The sequence below is a fragment of the Euprymna scolopes genome, chromosome 6 (genome assembly GCF_053919585.1).
Source record: "Euprymna scolopes isolate OS-2025 chromosome 6, ASM5391958v1, whole genome shotgun sequence".
Classification (NCBI taxonomy): domain Eukaryota; kingdom Metazoa; phylum Mollusca; class Cephalopoda; order Sepiida; family Sepiolidae; genus Euprymna; species Euprymna scolopes.
Window position 1 is genome coordinate 84,200,134 of NC_136487.1, and position 23,568 is coordinate 84,223,701.

General features: G+C 31.3%; 1 protein-coding gene and 1 pseudogene across 1 annotated transcript in view; both read right to left on the reverse strand.

Moving 5' to 3' along the window:
* The window catches only part of LOC145277739 (uncharacterized), a 58,101-nt gene that overhangs the window by 4,029 nt on the left and 30,504 nt on the right, over positions 1-23,568 (reverse strand). The window contains exons 2-7 of the mRNA XM_080129453.1: positions 8,530-8,742; positions 4,883-5,000; positions 3,591-3,727; positions 1,862-2,328; positions 1,380-1,481; positions 832-968 (exon numbers count right to left, since the gene is read on the reverse strand). Coding sequence (XP_079985579.1) covers positions 832-968; positions 1,380-1,481; positions 1,862-2,328; positions 3,591-3,727; positions 4,883-5,000; positions 8,530-8,724 — 1,156 coding nt within the window. The 5' untranslated portion in view covers positions 8,725-8,742. The remainder of the gene's footprint in view (positions 1-831; positions 969-1,379; positions 1,482-1,861; positions 2,329-3,590; positions 3,728-4,882; positions 5,001-8,529; positions 8,743-23,568) is intronic.
* LOC145278613 (5S ribosomal RNA) lies at positions 15,791-15,907 on the reverse strand (annotated as a pseudogene).

Genomic DNA, 23,568 nt, shown 5'->3' on the forward strand with positions numbered 1-23,568 from the left:
AATCATTTTCTGTAAAAAACAAAAACAAAACTACTTAATCAATTTACGCGATTTTTGAAAAGTGATATCTCAGTTCTGTTAAGATTATATGCATCATAAAGATTTTTTAGCAACTTACTGTTTTAAAATGGGTTTATTTCTAAATAAACACATACTTTTCTGTCAATAGTGTTTTCAGTACATCAATGATAATGAAAGTGTGACTCATCCATTTATTGCTGTCATCATCTTACATTAAAAGCAAATGTACCTTAGGATACAAAGTAATTGTCATTCATCAAATGCTTGTTGCATGCCTTATTTACCTCCAACGCAAGAGATTAGACACAAGATCAGCTGAAGTGTTGAAAAGCCAGCGTACTATAGAAAAAAAAGCACGCTCTGGCTTACAAAAAATTGCTTGAGCAGCTTCATCATCATTCCCTGGTAAAACTGCCTTAGGTGATTAGCAATAACTAACTTCTTCTCAAAGACAAAAGTTAAAACTTGAGAGGGTTGACCTTGTAAAACTGAACAAAACAATACACCAGCAACAAACAATTGTCGAACTGTCGGGGATGTACCCTCAACTGGTGTGAACAACACCCACTCAAGCTATGCTAAGTAATATATTTGTTACATGCTAAAAAAACAAACTAATTCATAACATATACTATAAGATTTTTCTTTCATATTTGCAAAAAATAGGTGGGCCATGATCAAATTGACCTTGCCAAAGACTACGGAGAAGATCTATCAATCTATCCACAAATTACACCCCCTCCCGATTTCTCATCAACTTTTGTAAAAGTTCAAAGACTTTCAAAGCTATCCTGTACAAAGTTTACTTACCTTTATTGTTACCTCCTGATGACCGTCGTGAATGCTCAGCAGATAATCTTTGTTTGGTAGAATTTTTATGATTTTTTTCTAAAACATCCATTGAGCAGGCTGGAAGAGTGGCAATTTTGGCATCCAAATCAAAATCTCTAAATTAACAGAAAAGTAAAAAAAAATGTATAAACTAAGAATTTAGATAGAAAAGTACATTTTTTTCCTGTATTAGTTCAAGTTAAATTATATGAACAAAAGAGTACAAGCTGCAATACATGTCCCTGCGCAGAACATTCTTGATCGTTTTAATAAGATAGAATACTGATACATTTATTGACAGAAAAAATTCATCATCTGGTTATAGCATTTAAAGCATGGCGAGTTCTGGACTCTCGGACTAGCAACACGAGACAATGCTTTACACCTACTCATCATATGGTCCAATATATATAGATAGGGTTGATGCCAGTCATGTTGCAATAGTAGCAACCTAAATTAGTACAAAAGAAATTATTTACAGAAAGTTCTGCTAGATATAATAGATTTGACAAAAAAAGGAAACTCACCCAGTTTTGGAACGTTTATCATGCTGTGTATCTGATTCAAGAACTGTACGTTTGGTCCCTCGATTAAGCTTTTCATAGTAAGGAGTCTCTCTCAACTCAGCACTGAAAGAATATATAAAAAAAAACAATTTCAGTAAAAGATCTGCATAAACAGAAACACATGCACATTTCTTTAAGCAAGGGGAGGTGGGTGGTCTAAAAACAAATGTATGGACAAATGTAATAGGTATATGTCTTTAAATAAATTGCAAGGTTAATAATAATTCAGTATCAGTAAGAAGAATTACATGTGCAACCAGCAGGAATATGACTGACAAGTGATAAAATAGTATAAACTCATCATGGATTTAGGCAACAAGTGGTAAATATATAAAAAAATATTGTATATATAAAACAGGATTGCATGTTAAATATAACAGATCTATTTTCAAAAACGTTTTGTTAAAATAACAAACCTGCGAAAACAAAAAGAAACAACTTACCTATCATCTGAATTCACATTATAAATGCTGTGCATCTCAGCTAACCGTTCTCGGGAAGCGGGTAAGGCTCCAGTGGCAATAAGTTGCTTATAAATTGCACCTTTGTTTGTTCTTTTAGATTTACGTAACGGCAAACGTGCCTCTCGGCATTGCTGTTGGCAATTTTCAAGGTCATCATGTTTCTTCCAGTTGACCTCTCCGCTGGTATCACTTTGATGACTTTTACCAGCATCAGATTCATTGCCGTCTTTCATTGTGTAAGTGGGACTTGATGTGGAAGGAGAGTAATCTTTAACAGGATATTCAGGAGATTTGCGGCAAAGAGCTGGAAGACAGCTCCCTTCCTCGTTTTCACAGGCCCAACCTTGTTTCACTGCGTATTCTATGTTCTCATTCACGTTTCCTTCAACTTCATGGTTCATGATGGTTGCAGAGTAAGTATTATCCTTTTCAGTTAAGAATGAAGACTGTATAAATAAATTTAAAAAATATGAGGTTAATGTAGTTTGTTTGAAGCATTGTTTAATGTGTATATAAAGAAAATTTATTGAAGGCAAAGGTATAACGGATAGACACAATCAAAATTAAGATATAATGATGCAGATTAACCTTTATTAATACAATATATTTTGGATATTTAATTAAATTAAAACTAGGTCAATTCTCAATACAAAAAAGAAAGAAACCCAACAAGAAGGATAAAGAAACGGGTAAATTAGAGGTAAAATTACCCTTGCCTGATAAGCGTGCACCCATTAAATGGGTATGTCAATAACAAAGAATCTGATTGGCCTTAGAAGATAATGTTCAGTGCCAGCTAAGTTACAAACCAAGGAACATATAAAAACATCTAACATCAATTCCATGCAATAACTTGACAAATCCTCATGAGGATGAAATGCAGAAAATTTGCGTAGCTTAATTGCCAGGTTTTCAAAACTTACTACTTACATATCGAACAGTCACAGCACAGTAAATATTGAAAATAGATACATAAAATTTATGTAGATAAAAAATGATAATATATATGTTTATATGGTAGAGAATCAGACCAAAGATCTTAAAGTCTCATCTCCAATTCTGGTCTCAGCATCCACCCTTTTTTACCCTTCACTCTCTTATCATATACACAAACACAAAGCTATGAGTTGAACTATGATGCTTCAGTATAATGCCCAAAATCCTAGCTTTCATATTTTAGATGGGTTGCAAAAATTGCTAAAAATGAACTTATTTTAATTATGTTAGAATTTTTCAGTCCATGATAAAAAAAAAAAATAGCTGCAGTTATTATTGGTGAATTACGATATTAAAACTTAAATTAAAAATAAATAACATAGTAGAAACGTTTATTAAATCCAAAAGTATACATTTTATTTTTGTTCCAAATTAAATACCATCACCATTGTTGTAACCGCAACTTTCAATGTTCCTGATTGATATACTATACATAATCTTTTAATAAAAATGTAATATATAAAGAGATGTTACAAAAACAGTATTTCCTTTCACCACATTCATAACATTTTGACAGAATAAATAATTAAATAAATATAAGTAACATAATGTAGCTTAAAAACAATATTTTATTTTAAATTAAAAAAGACCAACATTGCTGATTCCAGTATGTGCCAATAACAATTTTATGCAATCACTGGAAAAGTTTAGAGAAATAACTAAGAAACTGAAGAAAAAAAATTTTTTTTTAAGAAAGAATACAAGGACATACCTTTCCAACTGTATGCGCAATGCGTATACCATTTTCATTAAATTCTTGTTTCACAAAATATTGCTTGCCATTCATTTCTATTGCTCGAATTAAAAGATCTATATTGGTGCTATCAGATCTTTCACTGCAATAATCCACTGAAAAAAAGTCATACAAATATTATAATAGATGTCATGTGTCATAAATAAAATCAGAGTTGGACAAAAAAAAGTTCTTTATATTGTCTATTATTCTCTTTACTAATCTTCATTTTTATCTTAAATATTGCTAAAATTTTTTACTGAAAGCAAAAAAAAAAAAAAAAAAAAAAAAAATGCCCTTTTCCTTGGGTTTCATACACCTCATAATTTATCACTTCATTAAGGAACTCTTGGGCATCTTAATAGATACTTTATAAAAGATTTTTGATGATATTCAACAAACATACTTAACGCTACTGGAAGCGGTAGCAAAACAAATCAATTCCTTCACTTTTATTGTTCTTCAGTATTTCTATTGTGAAGTGATTTATTGAAAGAAAATAATATAAGAAAAGGACATTATTGAAAAGTATACAATAAAAATTAAAATTATACAGATAAAAAAAACACTAGTCTTTATTTGGACTTTTAATAACAAAATTTCTTAAAGTTTTTATTTTATTTTAAATTTTATAAGTGTTTATGAAATTATAAAATAAGTTTTTTCTTTTGAATTTTAAGATTAAAAGTTTTTTATTTGAATTTATATAATAAATATGTTTATAAACGTATAAAAATATTTATAGGTGCAAAAGAAAAAAAAAAAAATGAAGGAACTGATTTGCCTTGTCACTGCTTACAGTAGTAGCACTATGCCATAAATTAGGAAGTACGTTAGCTGACTATAACCAGATTTTTTATCCCTACAGTTTCTTCCATGAGGTAAGATAAATTCGACTCCACATTATATTCAGTCATTTAAACCACAAACTTATATATCTATCAACATTTTGTCTGTAACAACCTTAGTTTTTGATAGTATTATTGAAGTCATATTTTGTTCAACTGAATGTCTGGTCAAGTTCAAATGACACATTTGGTCACTTGTTAAATTTAGATTTTGTTAAAGTTGACGAAGAATATGATGACAATAATACAATTGCAATTACATGAAAAAAAAAAAATGTCAACATGCAAAAAATAAAATATGACCAATAATTCTGTTACAACATGAAACGATAACCCCTCCCCACTTAAAAAACAAAAATTCTAGCTGCCCCTTATGTGGCTTTTAATCTATCTAGTAATAATAGAAAAAAATATTCAACTTACATTGTTCCTGACCTTTTTCAAGGTTAGATAACTCTTGGTTGACTGTTGAAAGCACATTAGATTTGTCGTTGTTATGCCATTTGTAATTTGGATTTTTCTTCATAAAATTGTCTTTTAACTGCAATTGAAATAAATAAAATAAATAAAAGTAAATAAATCAACATCCATTCATAATATGACATTTAAAAGATAATCATAATTAAATTTGTTAAAAATTTACAAACATTTTCAAAGTTAAATATTTAAAACTATCTGTTAGAGATGGGACAATTCTAATATTTTTCCTGATTCCGACAATTACAGATTCTGTGCTAAATTCCTGATTCCGATCCAATTACCGATTCCAATTCTTTATAAATCTCTAATTATTTAACTTTAAGATTGTTATTTTCGCCAATTTTTGTATAAAACACATTAAATATACAGATATTTTGCTAAAAGTCAAAATACACTTGTACAGAGTGATCTATCGATTTTAGCTTTACATATAATTTAAAATCAATAAATATTTATTATTTTATAATCATTACCAGCAATGGATAATTTTAAACGAAATACAAAAAAAGACAGTTTAAAAATCATTTTGGCATCAGAAAATAGGCATCGATTTTTCTGATTCCGATACCCCAGATCTTCCGATTTTTTTAATTCCTGATTCCGATTAATTGTCCAAACACTACTATCTATATATTAATACGATAGTCTATGTGTTATTTTCTGTCACACTTAGATCCTGATCGTTCAATTGTTATGTACTTCCATTTCTTGTCATAAATAATTTTTACCAAGAATACTTCATAAGTTTTGGTTTCAGTTTCGATTATAGCTGTAAGAACAAGTTTATATATATATATATATACTCGGGTTTATTTTATATTCAAAAGTAATGGACTAATGAATTCAACAAGGTTGTTAGATAGTGCTCAATAAAAAGAGCTGATAATACTTGTTTATTGTTATATAAACATGCTCACATCCCGCTGCTACAAATAGCCACTTGTTTCAATCAAACAACAGATATCATCAGGCAGCGACTTGACTATTCAATTCATTGAACTTTTGAATAGTCAAGTCGCTGCCTGATGATATCTGTTGTTTGATTGAAACAAGTGGCTATTTGTAGCAGCGGGATGTGAGCATGTTTATATAACAATAAACAAGTATATATATATATATATATATATATATATATATATATATATATATACACATACATATACACACACATTTTTTTCCCCCCAAGTTTTGGTTTCGGTTTTGATTCAAGCTGATGCACACAAGTCATATGGATATAGCCAATTTTTCTGTATTTGTCGTCCGAAGGGTCGAGCTTCAAAGCGATACCGAGCTCCTGAAAATCCGTTTCCTCTGTCAGAAGTTTTAGGCAGACATACAAACATAGATTTAAACAGACAGGTGAGATTTATATTATAGATGAAAAAGTCCGCTGTGGAATTTCCACAGGTCCTACTAGTTCCAAATTAAACTTTTTATCTTAAAATGAGAATTTAGTCGAAATCATTTCAATACTTAACTGACAAGACCAAATACAATTTTATTGCATATGCAAAAAAAAAAGAAAAAAAAAAAAAAAATTTTAATAGATCACTTTTTTCATAAAAGTTATCACTTTCATAAAAAACAAAGCACCATATTTAAATACTTATCTAAAAAAAAAAATTGATTTATTATTTTCATTTTTTGTCTCATAGTAAGGTTCAAGGTTTTGTAATCAGCTTTCAACTTCTGTTTGCTTGTGGTACTCACACCCTCGTATATATTAAGCGACTTACCATGTGGCGTTAAGCCATTGACATGGGACACATTTTGGAGCATTACAGAGCTATGAAACCTGACATAATAATATGGGAGAAAGGAGAAACCTTAGAAGTTAGCTCTGTTGGTGAGACTAAGAGGGGGGAAAAAATAACAAAATACCAAAGTCTTATGTACGACATGAAAAGAAACTGAAATCTTAGGAAGATCTCCATCATTCCAGTAATCATAGGAGTAAATGAACTCATGAAAAAGCCTTTAAAAAACTACCCGACAAATCTACCTGATGACTGAAATGCAAGAGATAAAAAAAAATTGTGCTTAAAGGGACGATTAGAATTTTAAAAAGATCTCTTGGTTGGAACATATGAGATAAGTGAGTGAATATCTGGTATCCGATACGATGTCCCACCCCCTAACAAAAAACAAGATAATTGAAAAAAATAAATAAATAAATTTAAAAAAAAAAAAAAAAATTAAGAAAAATGATTGACAGTGAGAATCATACCAGTTGAGATGTCATTGCTGGATGCAATTTCTCATGGAATCTTAAATTCTTACAATTTTGGTGCATTTCAATAATAAAAATTTTATTTATTTATTTTAATGTTGTCTATGTATTAGACAACATCAGTAGAACATGTTCACTATTTTAAGCATTGAATGTAGAGTACAATTGTTGAGGCTTCTCTAATTTTTGAATTACATAATTTCCAGAAACAAGAAAGTGGTCACCAAGCATTCAATAGTTAAAATTCTGTCCACCAAGCACCCAAAAGTTAAAATTCATGCTGCACCTAAATGTAAACATCTTTTTAAAAGCATGCAAAAGTAAAAATTGTCTTTATTTTGTACTGCTATAGTTTAACACAGAACAACATTGCTGACACTAGTAATGTATTAAGTAAATTGAATAAAAAGTTGTTTTTTATTGAAATGGACAGAGACTTTAAGAGCTCATGAGTTAAATCTATACACATAAAAAAGGCAAAAGCAGCACGCGTGTTTTTGTATGCCCAGCAAAGGTTTTTTTTGCCAGGCTTCTCAGGAGGTGGAGGGTGTTACTATTTCTTGGAACTTTTTATATACCGTATAGATTGTAATGATTTGCAAATGTGTGTAATTTCTAGATTTATTTACATCGACTTTTACAAATTCTTGCTATTTCAGCTTCTCTCGTGTTCATTCAGCTTTTTCGTATAAAAGCGAAACTAATCTGGAGCGAAGGCATTGTTCCCAGGCTTTCGTGCCAGGAACGTCCAGAATGCAATGAGTTTGATCAATGCAGGGGAAACCCCTTATATCAGACAATTGCCATTCATTTGAACACTACTCTCTTTTTATGGAGAGCTGCCCCCTCCCCCTTCAACATCTTGGGGAAACAAAACCAAAACAGCTGCTTCGCAGCAAAAATTAAATGTGGGATTTCATTCTTTCTATGGCGTGATGTTTGACCTCACTAAATTCATGCACCTGTCATTTAAGTTTTTAATCGTTAAATTCAAACGCTTTTCACTTCCTACCCTATTCTGGATGAGGGGGTAGATGAAAGGTTTTTTCACATTTTCTTTTCCACTTTCGCCTCAAGGTTCTGGGTTCGAGCCTACCTATCTACCTACCAACACTTTTTTTTCTTTCTTTTACACCTACAAACACACAGGCAAGGTTCCGGCTTCGAGCCTATCTACCTACGAACACCTTTTTTTTTACACCTACAAACACATGGGCAATGCCGGGCACCCCCGTTAGTACAAAAATAAATGAAAAAAATATTTTCAAGGGAACGCCATGATACATGGAACGTCTCGTAAGTTTGTACTATGTTAGCTGCATGAAAGCAAATTATCTTAAAAGAATCAAAGGATGCTTACGAGTTTGGCAATTGCAGTATATTGCTGTTTCTCTTTTGGATCCACTTTAGCCCATAGTTCACCAAGAATTCGGCTAATAGCACGATTATCCATACTCTTATATTGCTCACGAACCATAGGTCGGTGTCGCTTACAAAATATAAAAAAAGAATTCATAGGCCGCCGAGCTTCTCGGTGGTCACCTCCGCCCTCCATAGCTTGGCTATAAGCAGACTGAAAAAGAAAAGACAAAATAAATGATTCTAAAATATTGGCAAAATTCCATTCCTCTCCACAAAGTTTTTAAAAATCTATGTAATAAAAATGAATATATTTGTGCCTGACTTGCTTCAATAATCTAATATATAAATCTCACTATGTCTGTGTGTGTGTCTGTCTCCGTTTTCAATTTGTATCTCTTCCTAGACGGATGATCGTTGGATGGCGTACAATAGCTCGAAAGATTGCATTTTTGGTGCAGAATTTTATTAGAGGTATTTAATCGATTAAAATAATTGCTAAGGGCTTCAAAAAAGCGTTCAAACTTGAAAGCAATGACACCTTGACGAGCGTAGCACAATGGCATCATTCTGTGCATGCGTACATTGAGTAAAAGAAAAATCTATTTATTTAAATATTTCACGTTTTTAAAGCGGTTGTTCCTTTGGTGCAACGGATGTCGTGACAGATTACTAGGCCAAGTGTTGCGGTTTCAATCTTCATAATTTCACTTAAAAAAAAAATTTTTTTTGCACATTCCGATATTCTTGATTTTTTTAATGTTATGTAATAAATACAAAAGAACACTTATTTAAAAAAATACAGAAGAATGTTTTTGATTTACGTAAGGAAAATGCCATATTCAAAATATATGATATATCGGCTTATTTGTACATTCCAAAAATCACGTAAATAGATCAAGTAATGCCATTTCTATTGGATTTACTCCTACTAATTAACCGATCATTATGAATATTAATTATGTGTATATGTTTATATATTTTTATGCCTTGGATTCACTTCTAAGCTAATTGACGGATCATTATGAATTTTAAATATGTTTATATGATTATATATTTGTATGCATTGGATCCACTCCTAAACTAATTAACTGATGATTATGAATTTTAATTATGTATATATGTTTATATATTTTTATGTATTGGGTTCACTCCTAAACTAATTAACCAATCATTATGAATGATTAGTATGTGTCTATGATTATATATTTGTATGTATTGGATTCACTCCTATACTAATTAACTGATCATTATAAATTTAATGTATTATATATGTTTGTATGCAATGATCTCTTACTTTTTAATGTATCTATGTGTACAAGAAATTCTATCAAAGTAATAAGGTACGTGTGTAGTATAGTACTCGTATGAAAAAAAACAACAAAGAAAATATTATCTGTGACATACATAATTATTAAACCCGAAAATCCTGTTTCATATTCGAGTTGTATGACTTTTAAATGAGAAATAAGGTGCTTCTTCACTATAGAACCCAGGCGCACAGTAAATTTAGCACAACAGAAAATTACTTAAAAGTATCAAGTTCTTTCATTTTTAAATTAGAAAAAAAAAGGTAATTCTACAGTATCCTACCCAGGAAATAAGGTACTTGTACAGTGAAGTACCCATATGAAAAACAAAGAAATTCTTATCCGTAACGTACATAAGTTATCAAAATCAAAAATCATGTAATATATTCGAGTAGTATAACATTTATATGAAAACTCCGGTGCTTCTTCACTATAGCACTGATATAAAAACAAACAAACTCTTATCTGTGACATACCGAAAACTTAGCACAACAGAAAATTATGTAAATAATTTTAAATAGGTGTTGTATATTACCCGCCCAAGGTAAGGATTTTTTTTTTTTCCCGCATATGTGCTGTAAATTTCGTGTCCTAAGGCTGGTACAATTATTCCATACATATGTTGTGTAATACCCGTCCTAGGGTAGGTAAAATATTCTTTTGCTCAAGATGCCAAATGATACATAGACATAAAAACTTCCTCTATTTTAAGAATAACAGGTATGTTCAAAATTTTTCACATTGTCTTATACGATCCTGAGCAACACCGGTGGCCTTGCTAGTCATGTATAAAAATTTAATTTTTATGAAAAATGCAGAGTAAGTGTGATCTTAATAACTGATAATAAAAATAAACCCACACACAAAAAAAATTTCACTTGTTTCTTAATATTTGGTTATTAAATGAGAATTAATCTAAAGGCATACAGATGTTTCTACAGATTCAGGGAAGAGCAGATTAGTTTATTTTTTAAGTCAAATTTATCTTTCAAAATTTTGCTTGCATGCTTTTTAGGGGAGGTGAGTACCTCGATTAGTTGTTGTTTTTTTACACTTACCTCGTGTGACAATAGTAAGAAATCAATTGTTTTTGAAAAAAAAACAAAAAAAACTTAATGCCCCCCCCCTCTGCCAGTATTTAATAATTTTCAGTAAATGCATGCATTTGACTGATCATCAACCACACCGCCCCCTCTCCTCCCCATATTAGGAAGCTTCAGAAATAGTTTCATTGAATGCAAATTCTTGAATAAGAAACTAAATGGCTTTATTATACCTTTTGATATTTGGGTGACATGATAAATACGGGTCGCAAACAACACACTGCTTACCGTTGTGTTGCTTGAGGAAGATTTGAGAAGCTGTTGTCAATCCTTATATCTAGGCACATTTTCTTCAAGATTTGGGGTAATCTTTTCAATCTGTGTTTATCTTGCATGGACCTCAAGCATTTCTGATTTGCACTAGCTTCAACATATAATAACTGCCATGATAAAGTGAATATGGAAAGAAAGGATTTCATCAACTGTGCTCCATCAGAAATTTTGTTTGGATGAGATTATAGATGCCTTGTATGTCCGTCTCAGGTGGGTTTGACTATCTACAGTTAAGATAAATTGTTATATCAAAGGAGATAACTTATTCTAAAGCAAAGGTTCTCAACCGGGGTCCACATGGCCCCTAGGGATCCATGGAATATTTCTGGGGGTCCACAGGCAAAACATAACAAAATTATCATAATTATTATAGTTGTTGTAGAATACTTTATTTGCATTAAATTAGTTTTCATTTAAAAATAAAGCTTAATTATATAATATTTCTTTGATTATTAAAACCTCAAAATGTATATTAGTGAAAAATAGAAGATTGTCTTTTGACCAATAGTTATGAAGGGGTCCACCAAGATAAAAAGGGAAAAGGGGTCCATGAGTAAAAAAAAGGTTGAAAACCACTGTTCTAAAGTACAAAAAGAGCCAACTCTGCACTGCAGGTAAAACAAGAAAAAAAACCAAAAAAAACCAAAAAAAAAACCCAAATTATTTCAGAATTAAAAGTAAAAAATTTAACACAAAATAACCACCCACTTCCATACAGGATAGCGTTTGTAAGAACTTGTAACCATTTTTTGTTTGAATTTATTGGAAATCAATTGTAAGGATGTAGGGTAACATGTTATAAAAAAAATAAGTACTTATGTTTTGAGGGTGAAATTGACCTTCAACGGCTCTCATCTTTTTTTTTCTTTCTTATTGTTGCCCCCTTATATAAATGATTTAACTGACAATTTTTATAAAGTTTGATCAGAAACATTTACAAATATGAATTCACATAGGGTGTGTAGGATTCCAATGTTAACCTAATACCTACTTTTTTAAAGTGATTAAAAGTAATTTTTATAAAGAAAAATTTTTTTTTTTCATCATAAAAAAGTGCCTAAGGTTTTCTATTCTTAAAATATATAATTTTTGATAATCTTTTTTTGATGATTTGGAAAAAAAAAAAAAAAAAAAAGAGGGAGGGAGGGGAGGGCAAGATCCGTCCTGTAAACGCAAATTGTAGAGGTGGGGTGGACCTAATCTAAAAAAGTACCTAGAATGGGTACAAAACACCCTCCCCTCCCCATGTTAAGAATGGCTTTTTAAATAATAACGTTATTATTTCAGCACGGATCATTCTCTGCATGAGTACAAAAAAAAAAAACAAAAAAAAAAAACATAGCAGGCGAAAATTAATAATACTCAAAAACAATCGAATTCTAAACTCACGAAAAGTTGGGTGAAAAAAACGTGCTGTTAACGAAATATAAAAATCAATTTATATTCATTTTTTGTTTGACGAAGAAATTCGAAAACTCTAGTGTCTTCTTTTTTTTCATCGATCAATAAAAGAGAAATCTTTCTGGAACTGAGGTAAATTTTAATTAATCATCCCCACTAATTTCTCTAAAAAGGAAACCATCACATCAAAATGGACATTGACTAGTACAATTTTTTAATTCTGCGAGGAAGGAGATTTAAGTAATGGGGGTCTGAAGAAATTAAAATATTTTTTTTAAAAGAAATCACCTGTTACTGAATATTTAAATGTATAAAGTCGTAAAGTATTAAGCTGAACTTTTTACTTACCACGACGAATGCAAAAATTGTATGAAAAGCGAATTTTAAAAGATAGAACTTATATATAAGAGAAGAATTGAAAGACGAATGGGTCGTGAAAACGAATTCGATTTCTAAAATCAAACTTACCGGGTCGAGAGAACACGGGCGGAGGAGAATGAATTAAAAGGTGAAACCGGAGAAGTGTTATGAACAAAGACAGAGGGGGAGGAGAAAGATGAGGGGGATGAGGAAGATGGTGAGGATGAAGAGGGAGTGAGGATGAGGAGGGGGATGAGGATGGGGAGAGGGATGGGGTGGGGGGAGAGGAGGATGAGAGGGGGGGGAAACTTGATGAAAACATTTGAGAGGAAACTTGAAAACATTTTTTAACGAATGAACGACAAAAGTTAGCATGAAGACAATGTTATAGAAATGGTTTATAAATTTATAGCGAAATTACACGTAACGTAACCCTCCTCAACGTAAATACTCGTAAATACCCGGCGAACACATCCCTTCAGCATTATTCGTAAAATCGCAGTTTAGTGGTCGAAACATAATACAATGAAAACTTGTCAACCGGCTATAAATAGTTTTATTTTATGTTTGTTAAATATTACTAAATGAATTCGAATGAAAATCTAGTCAGTATGACGCTTGTTATTTTAAGAGCGCGCTTTGAATAGTTATATAGCGAAATAATCCTAACTCCAGTTTGTATGGAAGTTAAGGATTATTTCGCCATATATAACAATGACAATGAGGGAGAACTCTTAGTACAGTCTACGAAGGCCAAATTCATGGCGGATGTCGAGATACCGGTAAATATTTACTTTCTTTCCACCTTAACAATCACCTTAAAATGACGATTCCATTAGGTTTTCGGGTATGCTGAAAACGACAATCGCATTTAAATTTAGCGCAAACAAGTAGTTTTCCAGATAGTAAGCAATGTAATTTCTTATGGTGGCCATTTTCTACGCGCAAGCGCGTGCATATTTTTGAAAATAACATAATTGCTTAATATCTGGAAAACTACTTGTTTTTCCAAATTTAAATGTGATATTTGTTTTCAGCATACCTGCAAAAGTCGTCATTTTAAAGGCGATTGTTAAGATGGAAAGAATATAAATATTTATCGAGATACCTATAAAAATTGCTCGGAATTCACCAGCAAAAAAGTATAATTTCTGAGGAAATAATGCCTGGGAAACGAACGGAACAGAGAGGCTATAAAGATTCTAATCCGAGAGGGCCCGATAAAACATTCTATTTCCAAATTACCCTCGTAAAAAAAGGTGGCACGACTGGCACGATACTTTTGTTTTAAAGCTATTTATTATTTTTTTAAATATTTTTTTGTTTGTTTTTTAAGGGGGTGTAATTGGAAATAAAAGCCAATTTTAATAATCCAATGGCGACATATTATTATTATTATTATTATTATTATTATTATTAAATTGTTAGGTGAAAGCACAGAATAGTTAGAAAACACCTTCCCCTCCTCATGTTAAGAATGACTTTCGAAATAACGTTATTATTTCAGTCAGCGCAGTATGAAAAATACGGTATTATTTTACTTTAAGGCCTGTCTCACATTTCGTATAGAAAAATACATTTTTTTTTTGTAGATTTCGGTGTGTTTTAAAAGAATATGATAACCGTTTCCGTCACAAATTTACCGTTTGCATGGTGGCCCTGAATCCTAGAACTATTTTCCGCCATTTCACAGCCTTAGTTTACGCTATGCGCGATAGCATAAACGAAGGCCGTGAAATGTGCACTCGCGTACCAAACTACCTTCTCACATAGGGTAGTAATCTTTGGCGAACAATTTAAAATTATATGAAAAACAAGTAATTTTCCAGATATTAAGCCATGTAATTCTATATTATCATGTGACCATTTCCGAAAAACTACTTTTCAATTTCCTCGTGTCTTTATTGAAAGATGAAAGCAGAAGCACAAACAAAAAATTTTTAGCCAATAAACAAACAAAACATACCCCCTCACTAGATGGTCAGAAAGTGGGTGGTCATTTTAAGTTAAATTTACATGGAAAAATGATCCCCCACTTATTGAAAAACTAATTTCCTCATATCATGAAAACTATTTCTCTGCGACGGAAACGGAAAATTCGTTTTTAGCACACCGAAATCAAATAAATATATTTCGATAGGAATGTGAGTCGGACCTTAAAGTAAAATTTTAATAAAAATACATAAGTATCAATTTTTTTTTTTTTTAAATTTTAATGACTTTTAAATTATAACTTATAAATTTAACGACTTTCAATTATAACTTTTGAATTTAAACCGTAAAAAACTATTTAAAAATAGCGCGGTACCAAAAATGCATAAACACCTTTTATTTTTTACAAAAACATTTGAATTATTTCATTTTACACCACAGCGGACACGTGAAACCTTAATAAGGAGAGTTGTGCTGATTGACCACAAAAGGCATGCTCCCAGTTCTGGACCCATACCGAGGTGGTGATTGAGGCTGAAGTCAGCTACATTGAATAGATGTCAGCCCTACTACATAATCAAACTATCTGAATGCATTTTTTTCAATGAAAATTTTTTAATAAAGCTGTAGTATTGTTTTCTTCAGAGCGACAAATTTATCATTACACCCTGTATATATATATATATATATATATTAAAAAAAAAAAGGCTTCCTTCAGTCTTGACAGACTATGGATACCCACTGTAAGGGTGCCTACGTGTGAAATTTGTGTGGCAAGAGTTGCGCAATCTCCAACCACACCTCTCCTTAATCAACATTGTTGCATACCAGTGGCAAGTTGAGGTACAAGACGACTGGAAACAATGGTGAGATAAGCGGAGAGCACATACAGCGCCTAGAATTCCCAAATGGTCACCCATCTGGTATTAGCCAGGCTCAACATTGCTTAACTTCGGTGATCTGACGAGAACCGGTGTGTCAACGTGATTATGCCATATGACATGACCTGACAATATATATATATATATATATATATATATATATATATATATATATATATATATATATATATATATATATATATATATATATATATATACTCGGGTGTTTTTATATTCAAAAGTGATGGACTAATGAATTCAACGAGGTTGTTAGATAGTGCTCAATAAAAAGAGCTGATAATACTTGTTTATTGTTATATAAACATGCTCACATCCCGCTGCTACAATGAATATTGTCAGGTCATGTCATATGCTACTGGTACCATGTAACCTGCCTCATGGTCGGGTCACCGGCGACTAAATTGGTTCCCCCACCAGACTTGTTTGGTGAGGAGGGTGGCTAGTCTCCCTGAAGGATTAAAAACAAGACCTTCCAAAGGGCGAATGAACCCTTTTTCGGGGTCAACAGCCAACTAGCACCGTGTATATTTTTGTGTATGCATGTGTGTGTTGGGGTGGAGAAGGCTCCGGTAAGCCGTGGTGAAGGCAACATTTCTAGGAGAAGCAAATCTCTGATTTAAAAAACCATAAAGCGGGAGACCAGTACCCGCATTAAGCTAGTCTGCAGTTTAACTTATTGCTGGCTATCTTGCTCTTGCTTGTTGCTGGATCTCAACATTTTGAACAGAGAGAGAGACTCATCTGTGTATAGATACTCCCTCAGGCATTTGTCTATAAAAATGGTCATGTGACGCATGGAGGCTTGAAATGCTGGAAGCATGTAATAATTGAAAAAAAAAAAAAAAAAAGTCATTTTTGGGCTCATGGACATTAAGTGTCTGAGGGAGTGGCACTTGTCTGACAAGACGTTGCAATCATCATCATCATATATATTTCAGAATAAAATTATCTAACAATCAACTGGTATGGAAACCTGTGATAATAAGTTTTACAAGATATTACTGGCAGTAATATTCTATAAGTATTATCCCACCTAAATAAGAATTGCTCGATTTACAAAGATAGAGTAAATAAATCAAATATTAGTCATTCAATGAATTTCATGCGAAAAGGATATACGGATACACGACACATGGACGACGTGACCTTCTTTCCAAATGATACAAAAATAGATTTATTTAAGATAAAAAAAAGGAAGAGTTTAACAAAAGAAAAAGAAATGTATTCAAAGTTATGGAATCTGGAGTACGCATATTGAAATGAGCGAAAGTCTTGGGGGGGGGGGATAATCAAAGTCTTTGCACTTAAAGGTCTCTTTTGTTTTCCCTCTTTTTTTTTTGTTTCTTTTGCTGGTGTGTTTCACAACTCGTCAACGACGCAGTTAATCCAAGATATTTCCTTCGGTGGAGAAAAAGTTTGAATAGCAAATTCACGTGTTCTCTATTCTTGCTCGCACTTTACATATCTGTTTCTTTCGTGAGGGATAATCGTCCATGTCAGTACATCCGCATCTCCTTCACATGATGGGGAAAAAGTCATTGTCTCTTTCGTGAGAAAGTAAATTAATCACATTCTCTCGCATGACTGAAGAAGAAGGTCATGTCGTCCATGTGTTGTGTATCCGTATCTCCTTTTCGCATGAGGAGAAGTCGACCCCCTCCTCCCACAAAGAGAGAGACCTCTTAACAGGTCGGCGACCTAAACCGAAAAGTTAGAAAGGGAAAGGGGAAGCAATACCATTTCCGACCCCCCCTCTTCCTCTCTGCTTCACAATCCGGTCTAAAAATAGACTTGACGAAATCTCTAGCCGGTAAAGTCTCTGCAAGTTTTAAAGGGGAGGGTACATTAGTAGAGTTTCGCTCAGTTCAAAACAACTACTGTATTAGTCTATCTTGTGGGAATCATGTTTTATTTTACCTCGGCGACAAAATATAAAAACAAAAAAAAATTATATATCTCGTCAGTCTAAAATTAAATATTTAAATTTTGATTCAAATACATAATCCAATTTAAAAATTAGGTCACAATATAAAAAAAAAAAAAAAATTTTTTTTACCGGCCCCATTATATAAACAAAGAAAATTGCTCCGGGGAAATGCCTACTTCGGACCATTACATTGTGATGTGGATTACTCAAAATACAATTTGGATCATTTTACAACACTGCTATCAAAGACATACTCTTCAGATTTTACCATACAATTTGGATGTGAATTTTTATATCCTTTTCATAAACTTCCCTTACTCTATGACATTTAAATACTTAAACAACTTTTAATTGTGATTTTCCATGTTTCACTGACTTTAGCAAATAAGGTGTAAACCATTATAACTATTTGCTAATATTTTCTCCTACGAAAAGATGGTAGACATCGAAAACCTATAGGATAAGGAGTTATAATATTTCAAATATATTCTTTGTCTTACATAGAATAATAAAAATCTTTTGATTTGAAATTCAAACATTTCACGTCATAAATTTTTAAATTCATTGAATGACTAACATTTGAGATATATATATTAGTGTTCAGATGATTAATCGGAATCGGGAATTGAACTTTTTTAGGGTATCAGAAAAATTTGTGCCTATTTTCTGATGCGAAAAATGGTTCCTTTAATTATCTTTTTATATTTGGTTCTGTTGTAATAAAAAAAAAAAATCTTCCATGGCTGGTAGTAATAATAAAATAAATATTTATTGATTTTAACTTTCAGTAAAATTAAAATCTGTAGATCACCTCCTCACAAGTGTGTTTTTATATATTTAAGATGTGTTTTTATGGTAATTGAGACAAAATAACCATTATATTGTTAAATACTTGGAGATTTATAAAAAATTGGAGTCAGAAATTTAGTACGGAATCATAATTGTATCAGAATTGCAAAAATATTGGAATCGTCCCATCACAAATAGCATTTGCAATATTAAAGCATATAATAAAAAACTGTTAGTATGGTGATGTTTTCTTAAAAAAAAAAAAAAAGAAAAAAATGCTATCATTGCATTTCTTACAGATAACTATAAAATAAATGGTTTAAGGAATTAAAATGAATGTAATTATTTTAAATATTAAAAATACAAATAAAAATAGTTAAATATTTACTTTTTTTAGTACATTCTTTACTAGAGATATTCTTTGTATAATTTTATTTTTGTTTTATGAAAAGAAAAAAAATTCATTATAAAAATGAATTATTTTTTTTTACATTCTAATATATTTCAGTTATTTTATGCACGTAATCAATAATTGTTCCAAGTGGACCCAGATGGAATCAAAGGAAAAATTTAAATGTTATCTTCAGAGTTCTTGAAAAATTTAGCTTCATTGAAATTTAATCGTGTGTTAACATAACTATATCTATATTACACAATATATATATATCTATATTACACAAAGAAATATTGATTTTATATATTAGATTAGGGCTGTAAGTATAAAAAAAAATTTTTTTAAATAAAATAAAAATCTGATTTTTAGTTTTTACAGCAGAACAAGAATCATGTTAGTGTTCTGTTATAGAAAAAAGTAACTTATGACAAAATCCATGATACTTGTGGAAACATATTTCCCCCAAAATGCAATTAGGCATAGTGCTTCCTCATCTGTAAAATATCCACTTCCTAGTCCTTCAACTACTTTTAATATCATCACTGATGTATGTCCCCATGCCTCGGTTATGTTCTTAATGTTGGGGAGCAATTCTACATTCTCTTTATAAGTAATGGCTGCTGTTGTTGTTGTTATTATTATTACTATTATTATTATGTATTAACTACTTTCAGGTTATTTATTAGATCTAAGAATGTGACATTTTATTAGTGTCTTCTTTATGGCAGAACAACTGTTTCTATTAGTTTGTATTATTTGGACTACTGTTCTCATCTTGAACAGAACAAAAGTGCTGTGGATTTAAGAAAGGGTTCCATTCGAAAATTTGTGCAGTTTCTCAGGTTAGATACAAAGATTCCCTGAGTTTGACAAGATATACCTGAAGAAGGTTGAATGTTACATCTGTGAAACATTGTGAAAATAAAATTCAACATGAGAACAGCAGTCCAAATAATACAAATCATGGTACTTGTGCATTTAACGAACTAGACGTAACTCAGCATTTGCTCGGCTTTGTCCGACGCATGATGTCAACAGCTCGGGTTTTGCTGCTGTCTGACAAAACATGGTCATCAGGAGAGAATTAACATGGGAATGATATTACGGATGTGTAATGTGAGTGTTAAAGACAAACATTAGATTTGATGACTTGAAAAGATTAAATTTGAACAGTATAAGGAGATGTGTGCAGAAAAGGAGACTTTGATGGTATAGCCATATTGAAAGAATGGATGAAAGTTTTGGGATTAGAAGAGTTAAAAGAGTCAGTTGGCAGATGAAAGGCAAGAAAAACATAGGAGCAAGTAATAAGGATAAACTTGAGAGAAAGATGGGATAAATAAAGACCTGGTTGGAGATGGTTTAGTTTGAAAGTTATTAAATTATTGAAAACAAAATTGTTATAATTTTACAAAAACCTATTATTTAGTTAAATGTAATATGCAGAAGGCAGTACAATGCAGAGGTAATGGAAAGACACAAACTGAAACAGATGAAGAAAACTACATTCACCTCTTATCTCTATTATTTATTTAATTGAACCGAAAATCTTAACCAGAGACAAGCTGTGACATTCATGTAGTCATCAAAACAAATTCTCTGTCACTAAACAATGGATGGAGAGTTGTTCCCTAATTAGTAGAATTACTCCATCAGGGCTAGGTGTGTAGAAAAAAGTCACCTGGCAGGAATAAATACTTGGCAGATACGCACTTGGCTGGACGAAATAACATGATTGATCACTGAAAATAAAATAATTGTTGAGCGAGTTTGAAGCATCTGCAAAGGTTACCCTTATTAAAAGGTTAGCGGCAGACAAGAACCCTCACTAAATAGATTCCTTAGGAGTGTGGATACATTGACAATGAAGATTAAATCTCAAAATGGACATTTGCAGGTGATTGAACAGTTTTGTAAGAACAGGAAGTTCCAGTTGCAGCTGATTAAGCACTATGATTAGAATGTTGTCTGGACCAGTTGTCTGGCTAGCATTTAGGTTTATGAAACTAGCCATGTTCAATCTCTAATCTTAAGAATTAGGATAATCAGAGAAGATTTCAGTATTGTTCATATTTAGACCCTCTTCTCACAAGTCTACTCTGACTAAAAAGTGATGTCATGATTGCAATAAAAAAAAAAATAAAATCTTAACGTTTTTGATTTATTTCAAAGTAAAATATTGCTTCAAATTTCATTTCGGTTGACAATTATTTTATGCATGTATAGTTTATATATTGATAGTTTAAACAGGTTTCATTAAATAATATATAAACAATTCCTGTCTACATACTTTGATTCTGATCCTTTCTAGTTTTCTTGTTTCTGGCAAGAACTGGTTGATGTTTTAAAGCAACATAAAACCTATTAATATAATTAATAACGTGTGATTTAGTGGAGTAAAAAAAATCACCTCTATAAATAGCTTAAAATTTTCACTGGGACTCATCCTTGAAGATGGATCTGAAAGTACTTGAGTTAAAAGTGATTATGGCAGTTCTTACCAGAAACAATAAGACGAAAACTAAAGGATTAGAATCAAAATATGTAGACAGAAATTGCCAATATTATTTAATGAAACATGCTTAAAGGAAAGAATGCTGCCTAAATATATATATTGATAGTTTGCAAATTAATTTGTTTTACAGGCAACATTTTGTAAATAAATGATCTCATTTTAAGGTATGTTTCGTAATCAAATGTCATTTTTTTTATAAATACTATATTTTGCTAGCTGTATATATCCAGTGTTCGTCATGATGCAGTGAAGCCATTTTTAGTTTTTAATTTTTATTTCTTTGCACCTTAAGGTAAATAACTTTTTTATATTATTCAATCAAAAATATAAGTTATCCAGATGGCCAATTTTTATTTTTAGATGATTATTTAAAAATGTTTTATATTAGCAGTTATCTGAGCCAGACTAAATAATTTTTAAAATAAATTGGAGGAAATTACATTAGTGTTGCCAATAACAAGGTACAAAAATAATAAATGGAAACTGGCTAGTTAGAATTAAAATTTGATTTGTCAGCTTAAATGCTATTTAGAATTTAAAAATCTAATATGATAACTTTCTGTTAGATTAAACGGGCCAGTTTATTTTAGAATGGCTATATTTTTTTGTTTGTTTCAAATAGTCCATTAAGTTTCTTGCATTAAGATATCTTTACCCAACATGTGAAAATAAAATATGATAGATTTATCAATTCGTATACTCTTTTTCTCTTCACTATCTTACATCAACTACCTTCTATTTTACTCCTTCTTTCTTTCCTCGTCTATATCAACTGTTGCTTTGACTTTAGTCCAAGTCGTCACTGTCCCACTGATGAATGCTTAGCTTTATATAAATTACCAATACTTATCCAGTTTGTCCCCAATAGTAAAAACTGCTTATAAAACTAAAATTAAGAAAATAGCAAAAAGATTTTATTATGTACTTATGTGTTAGGTTTAGTATGCAAATTCATAAAATATCTTTTTCAAACAAAAAAAAAAAATTTAACAGCAAAATGTCTCATCTGCCATTTTCTTTTTACATTAAGGTCAATGCCCAAGGGACATAATTAAACACACAGTTATAATAATACTAGCTAGAAATCGTTTACTGATCAAATTTTATTTTATTAAAACAAAACTACTGGATGAATTTGCATAAATTTTGGTGTACAGACTTTGTTAAAAAACTTAACAGCTATGTACACAAAGTTTTTATTTAATTACAATTTTTTAACATTGAAGTAAAACTGGATAAGTGTTAAACTATCAATATTAATTTAGGTATATAATTTGAAGCAGCCTGGTCATGCGTTTTTCTCTCTTAATTCTTAACATAGCAGACAATGATGAATCGGTGTGACCTTTGAACTTCAGATAAGTCATTAGTATTCACCAGACATTTAGTTTTCTGTATCCTAGCAGTAGATATTTGGTTTTAAGTTGAGCTGTACACTTATATTTTGGTTGTTCTTTCATGAATATGTAGGAGTAGAAGTGTTTCAGATGTTCATGTCCTCTAATTATGAGATCAACTTTTTTCGTTTCTCTAAAGTATGTTTTATTTAAAATAATTCATTTTCAAAAGTTCTTACCATTTGTCGATGTTGACATTTTCATGGATGGTCATTTCTAAGGATGATTTAGAAGTTAAGCCAGCTTTAACTCTTCCTTTAATTGTGATGTGACTTTATAGTATGGAAAATTAATTGAATTCTATCCAAGAGTTCAATGATTAATGGAATCTCAACTTTGGTTTTCTTTTTATTGATACTTGTTTGTAGACAAGGAGTTGGAAGTAACAATTAACATGTTGTGGTACTTGTACACATTGGATACACAAAAAGTGTAGTGGAATTACAGATAGATTGAGAATCAGTTTTTGTGGAAGAAGTGTTAACTAATGAAGACAGATGAGGAGAAGGTATATTTGGATTGTGCTGCTATTGTGTTAGTTGAAAAGTTGTGATAGCTGATATAATTGCAAAAATTAAGAGTAGATGGAGTCAGTTTGAGGAATTTTTGCCATTACTAACAAGCAAAGCATTACATCAGTTTACCAAGGGAAGAGTTTATTAGGCATGTGTGCATAGAGTGATGTATGGAAGTGAAATCTGGCCAATGAGGATTGAAGAGATGTGTTGCACGGAGAT